This window comes from Callithrix jacchus, chromosome 1 (genome assembly GCF_049354715.1).
Source record: "Callithrix jacchus isolate 240 chromosome 1, calJac240_pri, whole genome shotgun sequence".
Lineage (NCBI taxonomy): Eukaryota > Metazoa > Chordata > Mammalia > Primates > Cebidae > Callithrix > Callithrix jacchus.
The window spans coordinates 198,369,065-198,386,858 of NC_133502.1; the positions used below are offsets into that span (position 1 = coordinate 198,369,065).

General features: G+C 50.3%; 1 protein-coding gene across 2 annotated transcripts in view; it reads right to left on the bottom strand.

Moving 5' to 3' along the window:
* The window catches only part of MN1 (MN1 proto-oncogene, transcriptional regulator), a 157,984-nt gene that overhangs the window by 32,733 nt on the left and 107,457 nt on the right, over positions 1-17,794 (bottom strand). For both annotated transcript variants that reach the window (XR_013522043.1, XM_078337095.1), the window contains exon 2: positions 4,763-4,889. Coding sequence is in view for 1 of the 2 variants with exons in the window: in XM_078337095.1 (XP_078193221.1) it covers positions 4,763-4,889 (127 nt within the window). In the remaining variant the exon portion in view is untranslated. The remainder of the gene's footprint in view (positions 1-4,762; positions 4,890-17,794) is intronic.

The window sequence follows — 17,794 nt, forward strand, 5'->3', positions numbered from 1 at the left end:
CTCCAAACAAAGCTGCCTTTATCTGGACTGTAGCTGCATTCCTCAGTGACACATGAGGACAAAGGCGGGGGCCACCGGCAGCGACAGGAAAGCCCTACCCCCCAAGCCAGTTTACAGCCTTCCCACGCCCCGCCCCCACCCGCAGGGCCTCCCCGGGCCTCCCGGCCTGGCCCAGGGGAGCTCTGGGAGGAAGCTTCCCCCAGGACCTGCCTGCTTGTCCTGGGGAGGAGGCTGAGCTTCTGCAGCCTGGATCCAACCCCAGCCCCGCCCGGGGCCCCACATACACTGCAGGGCCTGGGTGAGTGTCCGCATCTCCAGGCCTCTGTTTCCTGGTCTGTAAAATGGGAGCGGACTCCGGAGGGGCTTAGTGAGATCGTGCAGGAGGCAGCTGGGCACACTGAGAGGACCGCCATGCCTGCTGGTGGTGGCACTAGCATTGGTTTTCATTTCCAGCTATCTCTAAGCCTCCTTTGGTTTCTGAGTGCTGCTGTCACCCCAGAGGATTGCACATGTTGCTCCCTCTGCCAGGAACCTGTCCCATCCCTTGGTTCCTCCCCTGGCTAAATCCTGCAGGTGTCTTCCTAAACATCCCCTCCTCCCCTCCTCCAGGCAGCCTGCCCAGATAGCTGCTGACTCAGGCTGATTTAGGGACCTTCTATGGGCTCCTCCATGGCCTGTGCAACCCTATCACAGAGCGCAGTGTCTTGAGTGAACACTACCTGCTGATGGTGGTCACCCCTCCAGGCTCAGAGCCCTTCAAGGGCAAAACCAGGGTGGTTTTGTCCCCTGCTGTGTCCCCATTGCCTGGCACTGGGACTGGCCTCGCTCAGCCATTGCTGGTGGGATGGGTTGGTGGGTGATGTAGCAAGTGAGTATACAGGGCCCTGTTTTTTCTGTCTTGCTAGAAGACCAAGATAGAAGGAATACAGGAGGGAAGGAAGGAAGGAAGGAAAGAAGGAAGGAGAGAGGGAGGGAGGGAGAAGGGAGGAAGGAGGGAAAGGAGGAAGGGAGGAAGGGAGGAAGGGAGGGAGTGAGGGAGGGAGGAAAAAAGGAAGAAAGGAGGAAGAGAGAGGGAAGAAAGGAGGAAAAGAGAGAGAAGAAAGGAAGGAGGGAAAGAAGGATGGAAAGGGAGGGGGAGGGGAGGGGAAAAGAGGGGAGGAGGGTGGAATGAAGTCCCTGGAAGAGGGAAGGGACAGGGACAGGTATGTTTCCAATCCACAGGGTTGGTTAGGGGAGAGAAGAAAAAAGAGGCAGGTCTCTGAAGCCAGAGATGGCACCCTAATCCCACGTCATCCCTCACTAGGAGTGGAGGCTGGGGCTGCAGGAACAGGATAAGGCCTCAGAGGTTCAAAGAAATAAGAACTGTGGCCGGGCGCAGTGGCTCACACCTGTAATCCCAGCACTTTGGGAGGCCAAGGCAGGCAGATCATGAGGTCAAGAGATGGAGACCATCCTGGCCAACATGATGAAATCCCGTCTCTACTAAAAATAGAAAAATTAGCTGGGTGTCATGGCAGGTGCCTGTAGTCCCAGCTACTTGGGAGGCTGAGGCAGGAGAATCGTTTGAACCCGGGAGGTGGAGGTTGCATAAGCAGAGATTGTACCACTGCACTCCAGCCTGGCGACAGAGAGAGACTCCGTTTCAAAAAAACAATAAGAAGAAATGCAACAGCCTCTCCCCTCCCCTTCCCCACACCCCCGGCCCAGCCCTCCTGGAAGAATGATCCACGTTCTGACCACTAGGGCCCTCCAACCAGACCCGCACCATGTGGTGTCCAGACATTGCTAATGACTCACCCACCCTATTTCCATGCTTGTCCCTGGAGCACCTGCTGTGAACCAGGCCGGATGGAAACCACACAGAAAGGGGAAACTGAGTTCAGTTCCCCTAAAAGCTCACAACCTGGACCCACAACACAAGAAAGCGTTCTTGAGATGATCTGGCCAGACCAGAGAAGGCCAGATATTTGCCCAACATCACGCAGCAGGGCCCAGAAAAGTGAGAATTGGGACCCAGGGTTCTAGACTCCTGGCCCAGTGCTCCCCTTTCTATAGCACCCGTCCAGGCGGTGGTGGAAAGCCAGGTGACAGTGACCAGGAGAGATGAGGAGAAGGAGAAAGAAAGGAAGTGGGGCTGTACATTCCTGCACCAAGCACGTCTCTCTCATCCAGGGTGCTGGGAACTCTCCCAAACACCCTCCGAAGCCAGCTTGATCATTCCATTTAAAACATAAGGAAGCTGCGGCATGCACCTGAGACTCAAGCCCAGGTCTGTCAAGTCCCAGAGGCTGGCCTTTTGACAATCAGTTGTCCTACGGATCTGTTCATATAGGCCCAGACCAAGACTGCTAGGCTCTAGTTCCTGGGAGGCGCAAACTTCATGTGAAAGGAAACAGTTTCGGGCTGGACGCAGTGACTCACGCGTATAATCTCAGTGCTTTCGGAGGCCAAGGTGGGAGAATTGCTTGCATTCAGGAGTTTGAGACCAGCCTGAGCAACATGATGAAACTTTATCTCTACAAAAAAAATTGTAAAAGTAGACAGGCCTGGTGACACTTGCCTATAGTCTCAGCTATTTGGGAGGCTGAGGCAGGAGGATCGCTTGCACCCAGGAGCTGGAGGCTGCATGAGGTAGGATTACACCACTGCATGCTCTGGTCTCTCTCTGTCACTCCAGCTAGGTGATAGAGCGAGATCCCATCTAAAAAATATTTTTTAAAAAAAGGAAGAGAAGGGAGAAAGGAAAGATTCCTTCCCGGAAGCTGTTGACAGTATCAAGGTGGGTGAAATGTCTTCACACGGGACACCCGAACAACTCTAGTGTCATCTCGATGCAGGAAGCCTGAGTGTCCCCCTGGGATTCATAGAGTGACCCCAGTGTCCATTCTCAAGTGTAAGAGCCCACAATGGGCTACCACACCCAACCTTGGCACCCAGGTCCCTCTGTCCCTGCAGCACCCCCAGCCCAGAAACTGTCCCCCGGCCTGGCTCCAGCTTAGATGGGTGGCTCCAGGGAGGCTGGTGTCCTTTCAGCTGGACATAAAGGCTGTGTCTAAAAACAAACAAACGGCTTCTGGGGCAGAGGGCAGGGAAGTGGCTCCAGCAGGGTGTTCGGGCCGCACGCCGGCCATTCAATCAGACCCTCGGGGCTGTGAGGGGAGCGGCGGAGAATCAATCATGGGCCGTGTGTGTTTGCAAAAGGACGTGTGTGGCCGTGACAGCAGCGGGAGCCCTGGGGGAGGCCCCCCGGGGACACGTGTCCACCACCTGGGCTTCCGTGCCTGCTGAGCTCTGGGAGGCGGTGGCTGCGAAAATACAGATTCCTAGGCCCCGGCCACCATCCTGCAGCCAAATTGCCAGAGTCGGGTCCAGGACTCTAGAGTGCCTTTGAGGGTCTCCCAGACACTGCTGGTGAGCAGCCAGGCTTGGGAACTGCTGCGAAGCTCACCCAGCCCCAGATAAAGTCCTAAGGGTGGAATGTGAGCAGTGGAGAGTGGGTGGGGGGGGGTGCCGAGGTAGGATCCATGGTGGGAGGAGACGGAGCTTTGCAGTCAGATCTGGCTCAGTTTCTATGACATTCTGTAATGCCCAGCTGCAAACTCCAGCCACCCCTTCCTCCCTCTCTCCCGCCCTCCCTCTTTCTCTCTCTATTGCTTTCTCTCTCTTCCTCCCTCTCTCTCTCCCTTTTCTTTTCCTCTTCCTCCCTTTCCCTCTCTTTCTCTCTCCTGTCTTCCTTTCTCTCACTTCCTTTCCCTCTTCCTCACTTTCTCCCTCTGTCTCTCTCTCCCCAGTTTCTCTCCCTGCCATGTCTCTCTCTCCCCCTTTCCCTATCTTTCTGCCTTCCTCTCTTTCCCTCTCTCTCAGCCCTTTCTCTCTTCCTCTCTCTGTCTCCCTTTTTCTCTTCCTTTCTCCTTCCCTCCCTTTCTCTCTCCCCCACTCTTCTCTCTTCCTCTCTCTCTTTCTCTGACTCCTTTTGTCTCTCTCTTCCTTTCTCCTCTCCCTTTCTCTCTCCCCTACTCTTCTCTCTTCCTCTCTCTTTTTCTCTGACTCCTTTTGTCTCTCTCTTCCTTTCTCCTCTCCCTTTCTCTCTCCCCCACTCTTCTCTCTTCCTCTCTCTCTTTCTCTGACTCCTTTTGTCTCACTCTCTTCCTTTCTCCTCTCCCTTTCTCTCTCCCCTACTCTTCTCTCTTCCTCTCTCTCTTTCTCTGACTCCTTTTGTCTCACTCTCTTCCTTTCTCCTCTCCCTTTCTCGCTCCCCTACTCTTCTCTCTTCCTCTCTTTCTCTGACTCCTTTTGTCTCTCTTCCTTTCTCCTCTCCCTTTCTCTCTCCCCCACTCTTCTGTCTTCCTCTCTCTCTCTTTCTCTGACTCCTTTTGTCTCTCTCTCTCTCTTCCTTTCTCCTCTCCCTTTCTCTCTCCCTCTTTCTTTGCCCAGAGCACAGCATCTGGCACCTAGTAAGCACTCAATAAATATTCACCAAGTAGATGGCCCCCTGCTTTCTCTCCTGCCCCCGGGTGTCTGCCTGTCCCTTGCACCCCTTCCTTTTCATTCTTGCTCTCTGTGTCTCCAGCACCTCTGAATCCATCTGCAGTGGCTGGAAGCCCATTCTCCAATTGCTCACCCCAGCATTCCGAGGCCAGGACTGCGCTGCTTCACCCTTCAGAAAGGCATGTTGGGGCTGGGAGAAAGCAGACCTGCCGTCGGGAAAAGCCGCCCCAGGCCTGTCCCCACCTGAAACCACAGCGTGCTGCCTGCATCTCACCTTGCATCTTGCAGTGTGGCTGCGATCTTCATTCCCAGCAACCCTCCTTCCTGCAGCTGGTAATCACCGGCCTCTTCTGTAGCACCAGGGACCCTAGCTGAGCCCGTGTCCTGCCTCTGTCCAACACCTGCAAAAAGAGAACCACAGGACAAAAATCCCCATTGCTTGCGCAGATGAGGAGGCCAGCCAGAGAAGGGAACAGTGACCTGGGTCACCCTGAGAGTCGATGGTAGCCCTTATGACCTGCATTTGTGGGGTGTTTTGATCTCCCGGAGGGCAGCTTACAATCCCAGACTCTCCAAGCAACAGAGGGCCCAGCTGTGCGAGTCTGCATGGCCCCCAGTTACAGATGAGGATGTTGAGGTCTGGAAAGATGACTTTCCAGAGGGCTCAAAGAGCAGCAGTGGGGTTATTGGGGAGGAACATTTGGCTAATCAAGAGGTAAGGCCTTACTACACTGGTCCCACATCATACATGAATTTAACTTAACTGAGTTAAAGTCCACTTAACTAAACACATTTGCCCCTCGCACCCCAAAAGGGAGATTATATGACAGGGGAATCCCCACACCACTCACTTTGAAGGTGTCTGCTCCAAACCAAGCCCTCTGGTCCGGTCTCACATGTCTCTGAGTAGGTGCACCTGGCTCCTCCCTCTCCCTGTGAGTGTCCTGCCCCTAAACACAAGCCTTTACTGCATCTGGACCTTGACAAGAGAAACAGTGATCTGTCCCAATGCAGGAGGAAAAATGGGCCGTGCTGGATTTACTGAGAAATGGTGGTTGGCCACCTTGAGATACCTCAAGGTATCTAACTGTTCTCACAACAGTTAGAATGGCAATCATTAAAAAGTCAGGAAACAGCCAGGCGCAGGGGCTCACACCTGTAATCCTACCACTTTGGGAAGCTGAGACAGGCAGATCACCTGAGGTCAGGAGTTCCAGACCAGCCTGACCAACATGGCGAAACCCTGTCTCTACTAAAAATATAAAATTAGCTGGGCGTGGTGGTGCATGCCTGTAATCCCAGCTACTTGGGAGGCTGAGGCAGGAGAATCACTTGAATTCAGGAGGCAGAGGTTGCAGTGAGATTGCACACCAGCCTGGTCAACAAGAATGAAACTCTGTTTCAAAAAAAAAGAAAAAGTCAGGAGACAGCAGATGCTGGAGAGGATGTGAAGAAATAGAAATGCTTTTACACTGTTGGTGGGAGTGTAAATTACTTCAACCATTGTAGAAAACAGTGTGTGACGATTCCTCAAGGATCTAGAAATAGAAACACCATTTGACCCAGCAATCCCATTACTGGGTATATGCCCAAAGGATTATAAATCATTCTACTGTAAAGACTCATGCACACATGTTTATTGTGACACTGTTCACAATAGCAAAGACTTGGAACCAACCCAAATGCCCATCAACGATAGACTGGATAAATAAAATGTAACGTATATACACCATAGAATACTATGCAGCCATAACAAAGGATGAGTTCATGTCCTTTGCAGGGACATGGATGAAGCTGGAAACCATCATTCTCAGCAAACTAATACAAGAACAGAAAACCAAACACTACATGTTCTCACTCATAAGTGGGAGTTGAACAATGAGAACACATGGACACAGGGAGGGGAACATCACACACCAGAGCCTGTTGGGGGGAGGGAGACTAGGGGAGGGATAGCATTAGGAGAAATACATAATGTAGATGATGGGTTGACGGGTGCAGCAAACCACCATGGCACGTGTATACCTATGTAACAAATCTGCACGTTCTGCACATATACCCCAGAACTTAAAGTATAATTACAAAAAAAGAAGAAGAGTTAGGTTAAACACTCCCTATTGAAGGATTTTTTCTTATGGTAACAAATATTATGCTGTAATATCTGTATTCTAAATGAAAAATAAAATTTGATGCCTTTGATAAATGAAAAAAAAATGATGGTTGGTTCCAATAGAATGGCTTCCTAAAGAATTTTCAAGGTCATTTTGACTATACGTGATTTTCCCCTTAATCACTTGTCCTCTGCATAAGATGCAATCCCACTGGCTCTCCAGCAACTATAAGAGAAACAAAAGACCTGACATTTTTAAGTCTTTTTACCAGAGTATAAACTACATGCACAAAAATGCACATTTTTTAAGTATACAGCACAACAAATGCTCACCAAGTGAACACATCCCAATGACTAGCCCCCACGGGTCCCCCTTGTTACCCTCCTATTTAGTAACCCCTCAAAGGTAACCACTATCCCATCTTATCTCTCCATAGATCACTCTCACCTATTCTTGTACTTTTCGTATAAATGGCATCTTGTAGGATGCACTCGGCTGTGTGGAGCTTGCTTCACACAGTATAGTCTCAGTAAGGCTCATCCATGTTGTCTTGTGCAGCATTCATTTATTTATTCCCTTTAATGTTTATCAGTCCATGTGTGGCTCTACCACAATTTATTTATCCATTTTACTGTTGATGATGTATCAATTAGTTATTGCTAAGGAACAACACCTCCCATAGCTCAGTGGCTTCAAACAGCAACCATTTATTTAGCACATGCTTCCAGATGTAGATTTGGACTGGGATCCGCTGGGTGGTTCTTCTGCTCTGGGCTGGGCTTGGCTGATCTTGGCTGGGTTTGGCTGATCTTGGCTGGGTTTGGCTGATCTTGGCTGGGCTTGCTCAAGTGTCTGCCTTCCACAGCTGCGGCTGGCTGGTCTCAGATAAAGTCAACTCTGAAAGCTCATCTCTGCTCCACCCACTTATCCTCCAGCAGGCTAGCCTGGACTTTTCACATAGCCACTGCAAGTTCCAAGAGAGCAAAAGACCTCTTAAAACCTAGATTTGGTTCTGGCACATGTTGCTTCCACCACATTCTATTGGCCACAGCAAATCACCTGACCAACAGAGATTCAAGGGAGAAATAGACTCTGCCTCCTAATGGGATGGGCTACATAGAACCATGACTATTTTTGCAATCTGCCAAATGGCCAATTCCAGTTTTCAGCCAAGAGAAATAATTCTGCTGAGAACATTCTAGTATATGTCTTCCAATGACCATAAGGACATATTTCCAAAGGAGATATTCCTAGGAGTAGGATTGCTGGGTTAGAGGAAAAGCCTTCATCCTTATATGGGCCCCATACAGGCCTGTTTGTTGGAAAGAAGCTGCTGTGAGATTTGCAATCTTAAGCAAATACCCCAAAGGGGCATCCACAGATTTTGAAGCCCCTCTCACCTCCAGACAAGCTCCTTCTCTATGCAAAAACTTTCCTTTCCCCTTCTGCACCAGGTGGAATATTCTCCTACCAAAATGTGTCAACCTGGGTCCTCAGAATGTGACTCTGTTTGGAAATAGGGCCTTTGCAGCTGTAATCAAGATGAGGTCATACTGATTAGAATGGGTCCTTACCTCACGAGGTCAAGAGATCAAGACCATCCTGGCCAACATAGTGAAACCCCATCTCTACTAAAATATAAAAAATTAGCTGGGCATGGTGATGCGCATCTGTAGTCCCAGCTGCTTGGGAGGCTGAGGCAGGAGAATTGCTTGAACCCAGGAGGCGGAGGTTGCAGTGAGTGGAGATCGCACCACTGCACTCCAGCCTGGCACCTGGTGACACAACGAGACTCTGTCTCAAAAAAAAAAAGAATGGTCCTTACCTAGTGATTAGTGACTTTATAAGAGAAAAGGGAGAGAGATTTGGATACAGACACTCAAGAAGGCCATGTGATCACAGAAGCAGAGACAAGAGTGATGCATCTAAAATCAAGGACCCCCAAGGATTGCAGACACTGGCAGAAGCTGAAGGAGACAGGCAAGGGTCCTCCCCTAGAACCTTCAGAGAGAGCATAGCCCTGCAGACATCTTGATCTCCGACTTCCGGCCTGCAGAACCATGAGCAAATCCATTTCTGTTGTTTCACACCCTTCCATGTGTGGCGCTTTATTATAGCTACCCTAGGAAACTAATACACCCCTCCTACCATCCCGCTGTTCTGTCCTCTAGTCCAGAGTGGGAGCAAAGGGCAAGCTGCCCTGTGGCCCTTGTAATTGACCTTTTCATGCCGTTTCGTCCCCAGGGTCACACGCGTAAGCACGTTACTGAGAAGATTTATCCCAAAGCACGTACGGGGCTCCGGCCCGCACAAACACTTGCCTGCTGGTTTACAGTGATTTACTCGCAGATTACCCTCTGATGGAGGGGGCCCCAGTCTACGTGCCTCTCTCATATATCAAAAAGGAAATCCTGAAGACATCCCTATAAACGCAGCAGGGAGGAGAACCTGCCGACTCCATAAACTTACACGATGTGGCGAAGTCAGATGGGCCATCTGCTTCACTCCCCAATCCAGATGCACACAGAGGCTCGCTTGTGTGATCCTCCATCACTCCAGACACGCCCCTTCTCTCATGTCTTCTCTGCTGCATGGGCAGCAGGGAAGCCCATGAGAGGGCACATTGGGGCAGGGGGCATCAGCTCCCCCTCCTCCCAAGGCATGCAGTGGATCAAAATCATAAAGCAGAGCCATGTTCAAATGTTGGCTATTCCTGGGCTCCTTCTATGCCTTTTCTGAGTTTCAGTCACCTCGTCTGTTGTGGTGGACTCCAATGAGACAGCATGCCACCTGACCCAATCGATGAGTCCCCACATTCACTCCCTTCTGTGAGGTGGTATTATCAGGACTCCTGGCTGCAGGCGACAGAAACCCAATTCACAGTGGCTTAAGACACAAACAAGAATAACAATCTGTCTTCTTGAATACCTGAAAACTCTTGAAGCTACAGCTTCAGGTGTGGCTGCATCCAGGGTCTCCACAATGCCAACAGGAAGCTGGCTGTCTCTTTCAACTTAATTTTTCTCTCATTCAACTTTGTTGACAGGCAGGCTTTTCCATCAGGGTGGCAAGATGTCCCCTCAAGCTTACACCCTGTGGTTTAGCAAACCCAGCAGAAGAGACAGTCTCTCCGCCCTGGACTGAGTGAGGAAATGCTAATCGATTAGCAGCAAGGATAGCGGGAGGTGTGAACGCATGCCCAGATTCATGGACTAGGGTATTTGTGAGATATTAGCCACTGCTTCCACCCTAGCTAATCTTTGCATCCTCTCAAAGAAAATTTGCTCCTCTATGGGTCTACCCCTCTGCATGTAACATGAGGGTCCCCCTGCCCTCTATGGGGACGGTCTCATCTCTAGACCCTCCCTCTGTCCCCCACTCAGGAGCTGCCCTCCCCGCTGAGAGGTGCCAATACCCATCTCTGACTGATCACCGTCTCCCACGTTGTCTGTTACTTTCTAAGTGCTGTACCCTGGATCCTTCAAAACTCATACTTTTAAGGCTGAAAAGCCAGAGATTCTGGTGACTTAAAATAAGCTTTTGAAATACAAAAACCACAAACTCGACTCTCTCATCCTTCTCTGGTAACATCCATCCCTGAGGCAGAAAATACAGAACGCCCTGTGGTCGCCTGAGTGGAGGAAGGATGGGGGCGGGGAGACATTGGCCCATGTATCAAAGCGTCTCTCTGCCTGAAAGACCTCTCCTAAAAGACACAAGCTATTAGGAGCTCTGGCAACAGCTTTATCTTACTCTCCTTGGTATCCCTGATGACTGGGCAAAACAGTAGCTGCCCTGATTCCATAAGACAGAAAGGGGTGACTTATTTAATCCCAGAGCCACAGAGTGGAAGTCCCCAGGAGGCAATTTAAGGAAGGACTTTGAGGCATCAGAGCCATGCAGAGATAAATGGGCTTCTTCGCCAGGTGGTGAGCTCCCTGTCCCTGAAGGCAGACAAGCAAAGATAGCTTGGCAGAGACACTGGAGAGAGTATTCAGATATCAGATGGGCAGTCAGTCACCTGGAGCGCTAAGAGAATTGGGCAGCATCTATTTTTGCTAATCATTTGGTATTCTTCGATGTTTAGGTCATAAAACACTGAAAATACTCTTGGCGAACATCCAAATCCCTTTGCATAATCTCCATCACCCTGCAAGTCTGATTCCCACCTCCCACGCCAAACCCATTTCCACTTGCCTCCCCATTCCCTCCAGCCACGCTGTTCCCTCCTCAGGACCTTTGCTGATGCTGTTCCCATACCCAGAACCCTCCTTCTGCAGATCTAGGTACAGACAGCTTCTTTTCAGTCTTCAAATCTCAGGGCAGATAATATATTCCCTTCTCAAGGAAACTTCCCTGATGACTCGATTTAAAAACTCCTCTCCAGCCGGGCGCAGTGGCTCATGCCTGTAATCCCAGCACTTTGGGAGGTCAAGGCGGGTGGATCACGAGGTCAAGAGATCAAGACCATCCTGGACAACATGGTGAAACCCCGTCTCTACTAAAAAAAAAACAAAAAAAATTAGCTAGACATGGTGGCGCGTGCCTGTAATCCTGGCTACTCAGGAGGCTGAGTCAGGAAAATTGCCTGAACCCAGGAGGCGGAGGTTGCAGTGAGCCAAGATCGCGCCATTGCACTCCAGCCTGGGTAACAAGAGCAAAACTCCGTCTCAAAAAAATAAATAAATAAATAAATAAAAACTCCTCTCTCACCCCATCCCCCTCTCTGCCGTTAGCCGGCGTTCTTTTTCTTGGCTGCACTGACCATCATTTGAAATGATCCTATTTGTTTATTCTGTCTCTCCAACCAGAATGGAAGCTCCCCAAAGGGTAGGAACCTTGTCAACCTGTCACTACTATATCTCAGGGCTTAGTCCGCTGCCGGGCACATAGTAGATGCTCAGTAAGTACTTGCTCAATGAGCTGTATTAGCTGGGGTAACACTTGATGCTCCAACAGGTAAGCCCCCAGTTCTCAGTGGCTTAACACAATCATTTCGTTCTCTGACTCTGAAGGCCAGGGGTGTTTCCCATCAGTAGGCCACCATTCTAGGGCCCAGCCACCTTCCATTTCATGGCTCTTCCATCCTCTAAAATGTCAGAGTCTCCTCCTTTCAACTGCAGGTGGAGAAAGAGAGAAAGTGGGAGATTTTGTGAGCCAGTGGGTGGTTTATGGGCAGGCCTAAATGTGGCTTATGTCACATCTGCCTCCATGGGCCAGAACTCAATCACACGGCCACAGCTCTGTGCAAAGGAGACGGGAAATGCGATCTCCTTGTGTGCCACGAGGAAAGTGGCTGCAGTGAAGAATCTGTCTCTGCCACAGAGGGAACGGATGAATGAACAAATGCGATGATCTCCAGCATACCTTCCAGCTCAAGATCTCATAAAATTCCAAGTCCCGCTGGTCCAGGAACTCCAATGCCAACTGCTGCCTGCCCTGTTTCATCTCCACTGTTGGAATGACCGAAGGTAAGTGCTCAGGGACCGACAGAAAGTGCTGCCAGGGCCTGCTGGCCCCAGATAAAAGCAGCCCCAGAAATCTGGGCCTTCCTGAGAGACACCTGCGTGGAACAGCTCTCACTCCTGCAGAGCAAGGGAGAATTGAATCCATTCACTCAGATGACTTCACACTGGGTTCTAGCTGGGATCCAGCAGGCTTGGAGGAACTGGGGGCAGCCCTGGGGTCCCTGAAGGGCCTCCAATGGAATTTAGCTCCATAAACATCCGGAAGCTTTTATTTAGTCCCTTCCCTGTGCTACTTACTTTCTCCAGTGGTGGTTCAAACGTGCAAGGGCTAAGAGCAGTGCCTGGCATGCAGTAAGCACTCAATAAGTGTTTGCTAGCCTGAGCTCTTTCACCTTACAGTGACTCCGTGCATTCATTTATCTACCTAACATGTACTGCCCATCCCTGCCCTTCACTGAGTCCTGGGAATGCAGCAATGAGCAAGAAAGAGAGTGGGGAGTGATAAAAGACATCGACCTTGCCCTCACAGAGCACCCAGTCTGGAGGAAGACCAGCATTACCTAGGAATGGCTGCAACAGGAGAAAAACTGCACGTAGTGTGCACTGCTTTAGGAGAAGACTCTGGAGCTCTAGGGAGAGCACCTGGGGGCTTGACCCGGCCTGCGGAGGGCAAAGTCAGAAAGACACTCTGCCTTGCCCTTTCTGATCCTTCACATACGCATACCTTGGGTCTAATCTGGGGTGCCTCTCCCACTAGTACGTTCTCCTGGACAAACCTTTCTTCCTGGTATGTGCCCAGAACCAGCCTGAAGCTGGGAGTCTCCACCCATGCCAGTATCCATGGCCTGGTCCTTTCCTGCTGTGTGGCTGTAGCCAGGCTGGAATGGGGGAGGACTCAACCCTGTGGGGGCTGCAGGTTGTGGGGTAGAAAGTGAGGGCAGGGCTCCATGCTTCCTGAATCTTGATCCCAAGATGAAGATACCCAGTCCAGAGCCTGAGTGAGGACATGTCCAGTGGTCTCTGATTAAAGCTAAGTGTCTTCCTTGGTGCCCTTCTGTGCACATCCCATGTGGTTGCCTCGGCCAGTGGGGACCTTGGCACCTCCCAAGGGGCCCACATTCCTAAACCAGGCTCCCTGAAGCCTCTACATTTGCTGATGCTCTGTAGAGCTTTGTGTCCGATTGTTTGAAAATTATATTGCCCTTGCTTTCATAAAAGTGTTATCGAAATGAGTGAAGACCAGACACCCAGAAGCATTTATCCCCAGAGGAAGAAGGGCTGTTCTCATCGACCTGGTATGTTGCAGACCGAGAAGGAGGCTGCACAGAACAGGCCAGAAGTGGCACATCTTTCGCCTGAATCGGCTACTTACTGGATGAAAATCCACCCAGATGAACGTTCAACCGGGAAGCAGAAGAGCTAACGAAATGGACACGTACAAAATACTGGAAACAGACTACCGACGACCGTGCCCAAATGGTGTACTCGGAGACTAGTTTAGCTCTCCAGGGATTAAATGCTCACCTCTTTATAACATGGGGGACCGATGCTCGATTTCCACACATTTGAATTTCATACCATGCATGCAAATCTGTAATGCATGAAACTGGACGAGGCGGGGGAGTTTCAGTGTGCTCTGCAGAGCGCCTCCTCGGGGCTCACTCTGCCTGGAACCCGGGGACCCCACAGGGAAATGAGCAGGATCAGGACCCGGCCACCAACCCCTGGAAAACCTCCCCCAGGGTGAAGGCCACCAGATTGCAAGGCCCTGAGTCCACCCCCAGGAACGAAGGTCAGCCTGCCTCTCCCTCCAGCCTGCATCCAGCCCCAGGAGCAGGTGATGGGGGCATCTGACCCTCCACAAGCCCCCTAGAAATGGGGGGAGGGGACATCAGATGGAGCGCGGTGCAACCCCATGTGTCCTCGGGAGGCCAAGGGCACCCAGGACGTGGAAATTAAAAAGGAGGAGGGGAGGCCCAGCATATTAACCTCCTTAATCTTTCATTTCTGACACAGACTGTGGTCCCTCATTTCAAAGAATTTCAAGCTAATGTCTGGAGGGCAGAAAAATCTATTTCCCAATACGCGCGGCAACTTTTTCACCAATCGACTGCCCTTCCTGGTACAATCAGCCGAGCATTGATTTTTTTTTTCTTTCTCTCTCTTTTTTTTAATGCTAAAGCATCATCCAAAAATCTATCAATACGAACAACATCTTTGAAGAAAATACCAGGAGGCCCGGGCTGCTTCTTCATTAACCCCAAAGCTGCCGGCCCGAGATGGGGCCAGGGAAGGGACTGTTACTGGGAGATCCAACCTGAGGAGCACAGTTGCGACACTTGCTGGAATGCTGGGCTCTCTCGGGATGTGTGGGTGTCGGGCATCGTTGGTCCTTAGGTTAGAACCCCTTAGAACTGGGGCCAGTGAGGTTATTTCATTGTAAATTAATTCATATTCACTAAGATTTAAAATTCAGTTCCTTGGCCAGGCAGGGTGGCTCATGCTGGTAATCCCAGTGCTCTGGGAGGCCGAGGTGGGACTAGGGCTGGGGCTCAGGAGTTTGAGACCAGCCTGGGCAACACAGTGAGATCCCATCTCTACAAAAAAACTTTTGTTTAATTAAAAAGTTTTGTTTTTGTTTAATTTTTTTTATGTTTCTTTTTTATTATTATTAGCTTTTATCATACTTTAGGTTCTGGGGTACATGTGCAGATCATGCAGGATTGTTGCACAGGTACACATGGCAATGTCATTTGCTGCCTCCATCCCCCCATCACCTACATCTGGCATTTCTCCCCATGTTATCCCTCCCCAACCTCCCCATCCCCCCACTGCTGTCCCTCCCTTGCCAGCCCCAACAGATCCCAGTGTGTGATGCTCCCCAATTAGTCAAGCATGCTGATTTGTGCCTCTAGTCCCAGCTCCTCAGGAGGCTGAGGTGGGAGGATCACCTGAGCCCAGGAGATTGAGGCTGCAGGGAGCCATGATCACACCACTGCACTCCAGCCTGGATGACAGAACAGGACCCTGTCTCAAACACAAAAAGAACAAAAATAATAAAATAGGCCAGGCACAATGGCTCACACCTATAATCCCAGCACTTTGGGAGGCCAAGGCGGGTGGATCACCTGAGGTCAGGAGTTGGAGACCAGCTTGGCCAACATGGTGAAACACGTCTCTACTAAAAATACAAAATTAGCTGGGCATGATGTGTGTGCCTGTAACCTCAGCTACTCCAAAGCCTGAGGCAGGAGAATTGCTTAGAATCCAGGAGGTGGAGGTTGCAGTGAGCTGAGATTGTACCACTGTACTCCAGCCTGGGCAACAGAGCAAAACTGTCTCAAAAAATAATAATAATAAATAGAATTCCTCAGTCAAATGAGCCAAGTTTCAAGTCCTCCATGGCTGTGTGTGACTCATGGCTCCCTTGTGGGACACCATAGGCCTAGAACATTTCCATTATCATAGAAAGTTCTAGAGAACAGGGCTGCCTCAGAACAGGACTCAGCACACTTTTTCTGCAGAGCCAGTATTCTGAAAATGCTTCATATCTTGATTCCGATGATGATTTCATGGGTGTAACATGTAATATTTGTGCATTTTACTGTATATAAATTTTGTCTCCATGAAAAGAAAAACATTTTTAGAAATGTTAGACTATCCTAGGGAGACAGAATGCCTGGAAAGTTCCAGTCCTGCGGGATCCCTGAGCTTATCCTTACCCCAGGGTACCCTGGTGGGGCTTCAGAGACCCCCAAAGAGGGAGGATTCTGGGGAGAGGGCTCTCACTCATAACCCCCTTCCCCAAATCTGTATCCTTTTTAAGGGTTCTAGGGGCTGAGAAAGAATTTAATGACAGCAGCAATGGAAACATCAACTCTGTCTGTTTCAAGCTTTTAGGAATGTGGAAATTCTTGAAAAAAGTAGGAGGTGGAACCCATGGGGAGAGGGTTCATGGTAGGGGTGGGATATATGGGAATGAGTGAGTGTGGCAGTCTCGGCACCTTCGTTCCCGCTTCAGCCAGGGCGGCTCCCATGGTCTGTATTTTGCACTTGGGTTTCTGAGCAGTAAGAATTCACTCGTGGAGAGCTTCAGCTCCGTTTCAGAAGTGTGCACACCACTGCCTTTTAGTCTTGGCTTTTACCCCAAAACAAGCAGTAGAGTAGATGGTTAAAGGCACATGCTGTGATGCCAGAAGGCTGGGTTCAAATCCCAGCCTCAGCTGTGTGACCTTGGGAAAAGCTCATTTCTCTGTGCCTCAGTTTCCTTCTCTGTAAAAATGGGGATAATGATAGGACCCAACATAGGCTGTTCTGAGAACAAGAAGCATTATTCTTTAGAGTAGCTGGGATTACAGGCATGTACCATCACGCCCAGCTAATTTTGTATTTTTAGTAGAGATGGGGTTTCACCATGTTGGCCAAGCTGGTCTCAAACTCCTGACCTCAGGGGATCCACCCGCCTTGGCCTCTCAAAGTGCTGGGATTACAGGCATAAGCCACTGTGCCCAGCCTATTTTATTATTTTTATTCTTTTTGTGTTTGACACAGGGTCTTGCTCTGTCATCCAGGCTGGTGTGCAGTGGTGCGATCATGGCTCCCTGCAGCCTCAATCTCCTGGGCTCAGGTGATCCTCCCGCCTCAGCCTCCTGGCACCTATCAGCATGCCTGGCTAATTTTTTTTTTTAATGTGCTTGGAAGGCACATTGAACTGAGCTAAGCATCTCCTGTTTGTTTCAGGTCTGTCTAGGATGATGCCCTCATTTATTCCTTCAACACACTCACCTGATGAAGACGGCAGGCCTTAGGAAAGAAGGCAGCCAGGCCAAGTCATAGCAAACACCTCTCTTTTCCTGCCCCAGGTGGCACCTGCCTCTCACCTTCCAGCGGCCCCACCAGGTCCTTCCTGCCCCACCAGTCAGGTCCCTAGGGCTCGGCCTGACAAAGGCTGATGACTTATCAGGATACGCAGGCCACAATCCTGGAACGGACTCTGATTCAGCTGATCCAGGAGCCATCAGTGTCTGATGTCCCCATGTCAAAAAGAGAGGCCATGCTGTCCCAGACCTGGACTGGCTGGGATTTGAACCCAGCCTTCTGTTGTAAAGAGCCCAGACTCTCTCTCCAAGAGGTGGGAGCCTATTCCCTGACCCCTTGCACCTGGAAGAGACCCCACTCTGGGACACATAGGCAACCTGAGGCTCTGTCCCCATACATTCACCTGTTCATCCAACCTGGTGGCTTCTGGACCCAGGAAGCCCTCACCTTCAGTTAGTCACTCATTTGACAACTATTTATAGGATGACTACTATGTGCTAAACTGAGTCCCCGAGGCTAGAGACATAGGGAACCAGAGACACAGTCTGCCCTCAGGGAGTTCACATCTAGTTAAAGAAACAAGCAATAAACAAGTAGCGATCATTTCATCTGAAGATCAGTTCAAAGAAGAAAATAACTCAAGAGACTGGAAGCACATGTGGTCAAGGAAGGCTTCCTGGAGGAAGTGACAATTACACAGAAACCCAATAGACAAGAAGGAGCTAAACACGGGAAATTATGGGTGAAGGGCATTTCAGGGAGAGGGAAAGCCATGTGCAAAGGCCGGGAGGTGGGAACAAATTAGAGAATGAGGAATGAGGAGCAGAATAAACTAGGAAACTAGTGGTCAGAGGTGAGAATGGCCATGCCCACCAAGGCCTCAGCACAGCTCTCTACTGCCTGCTCAGT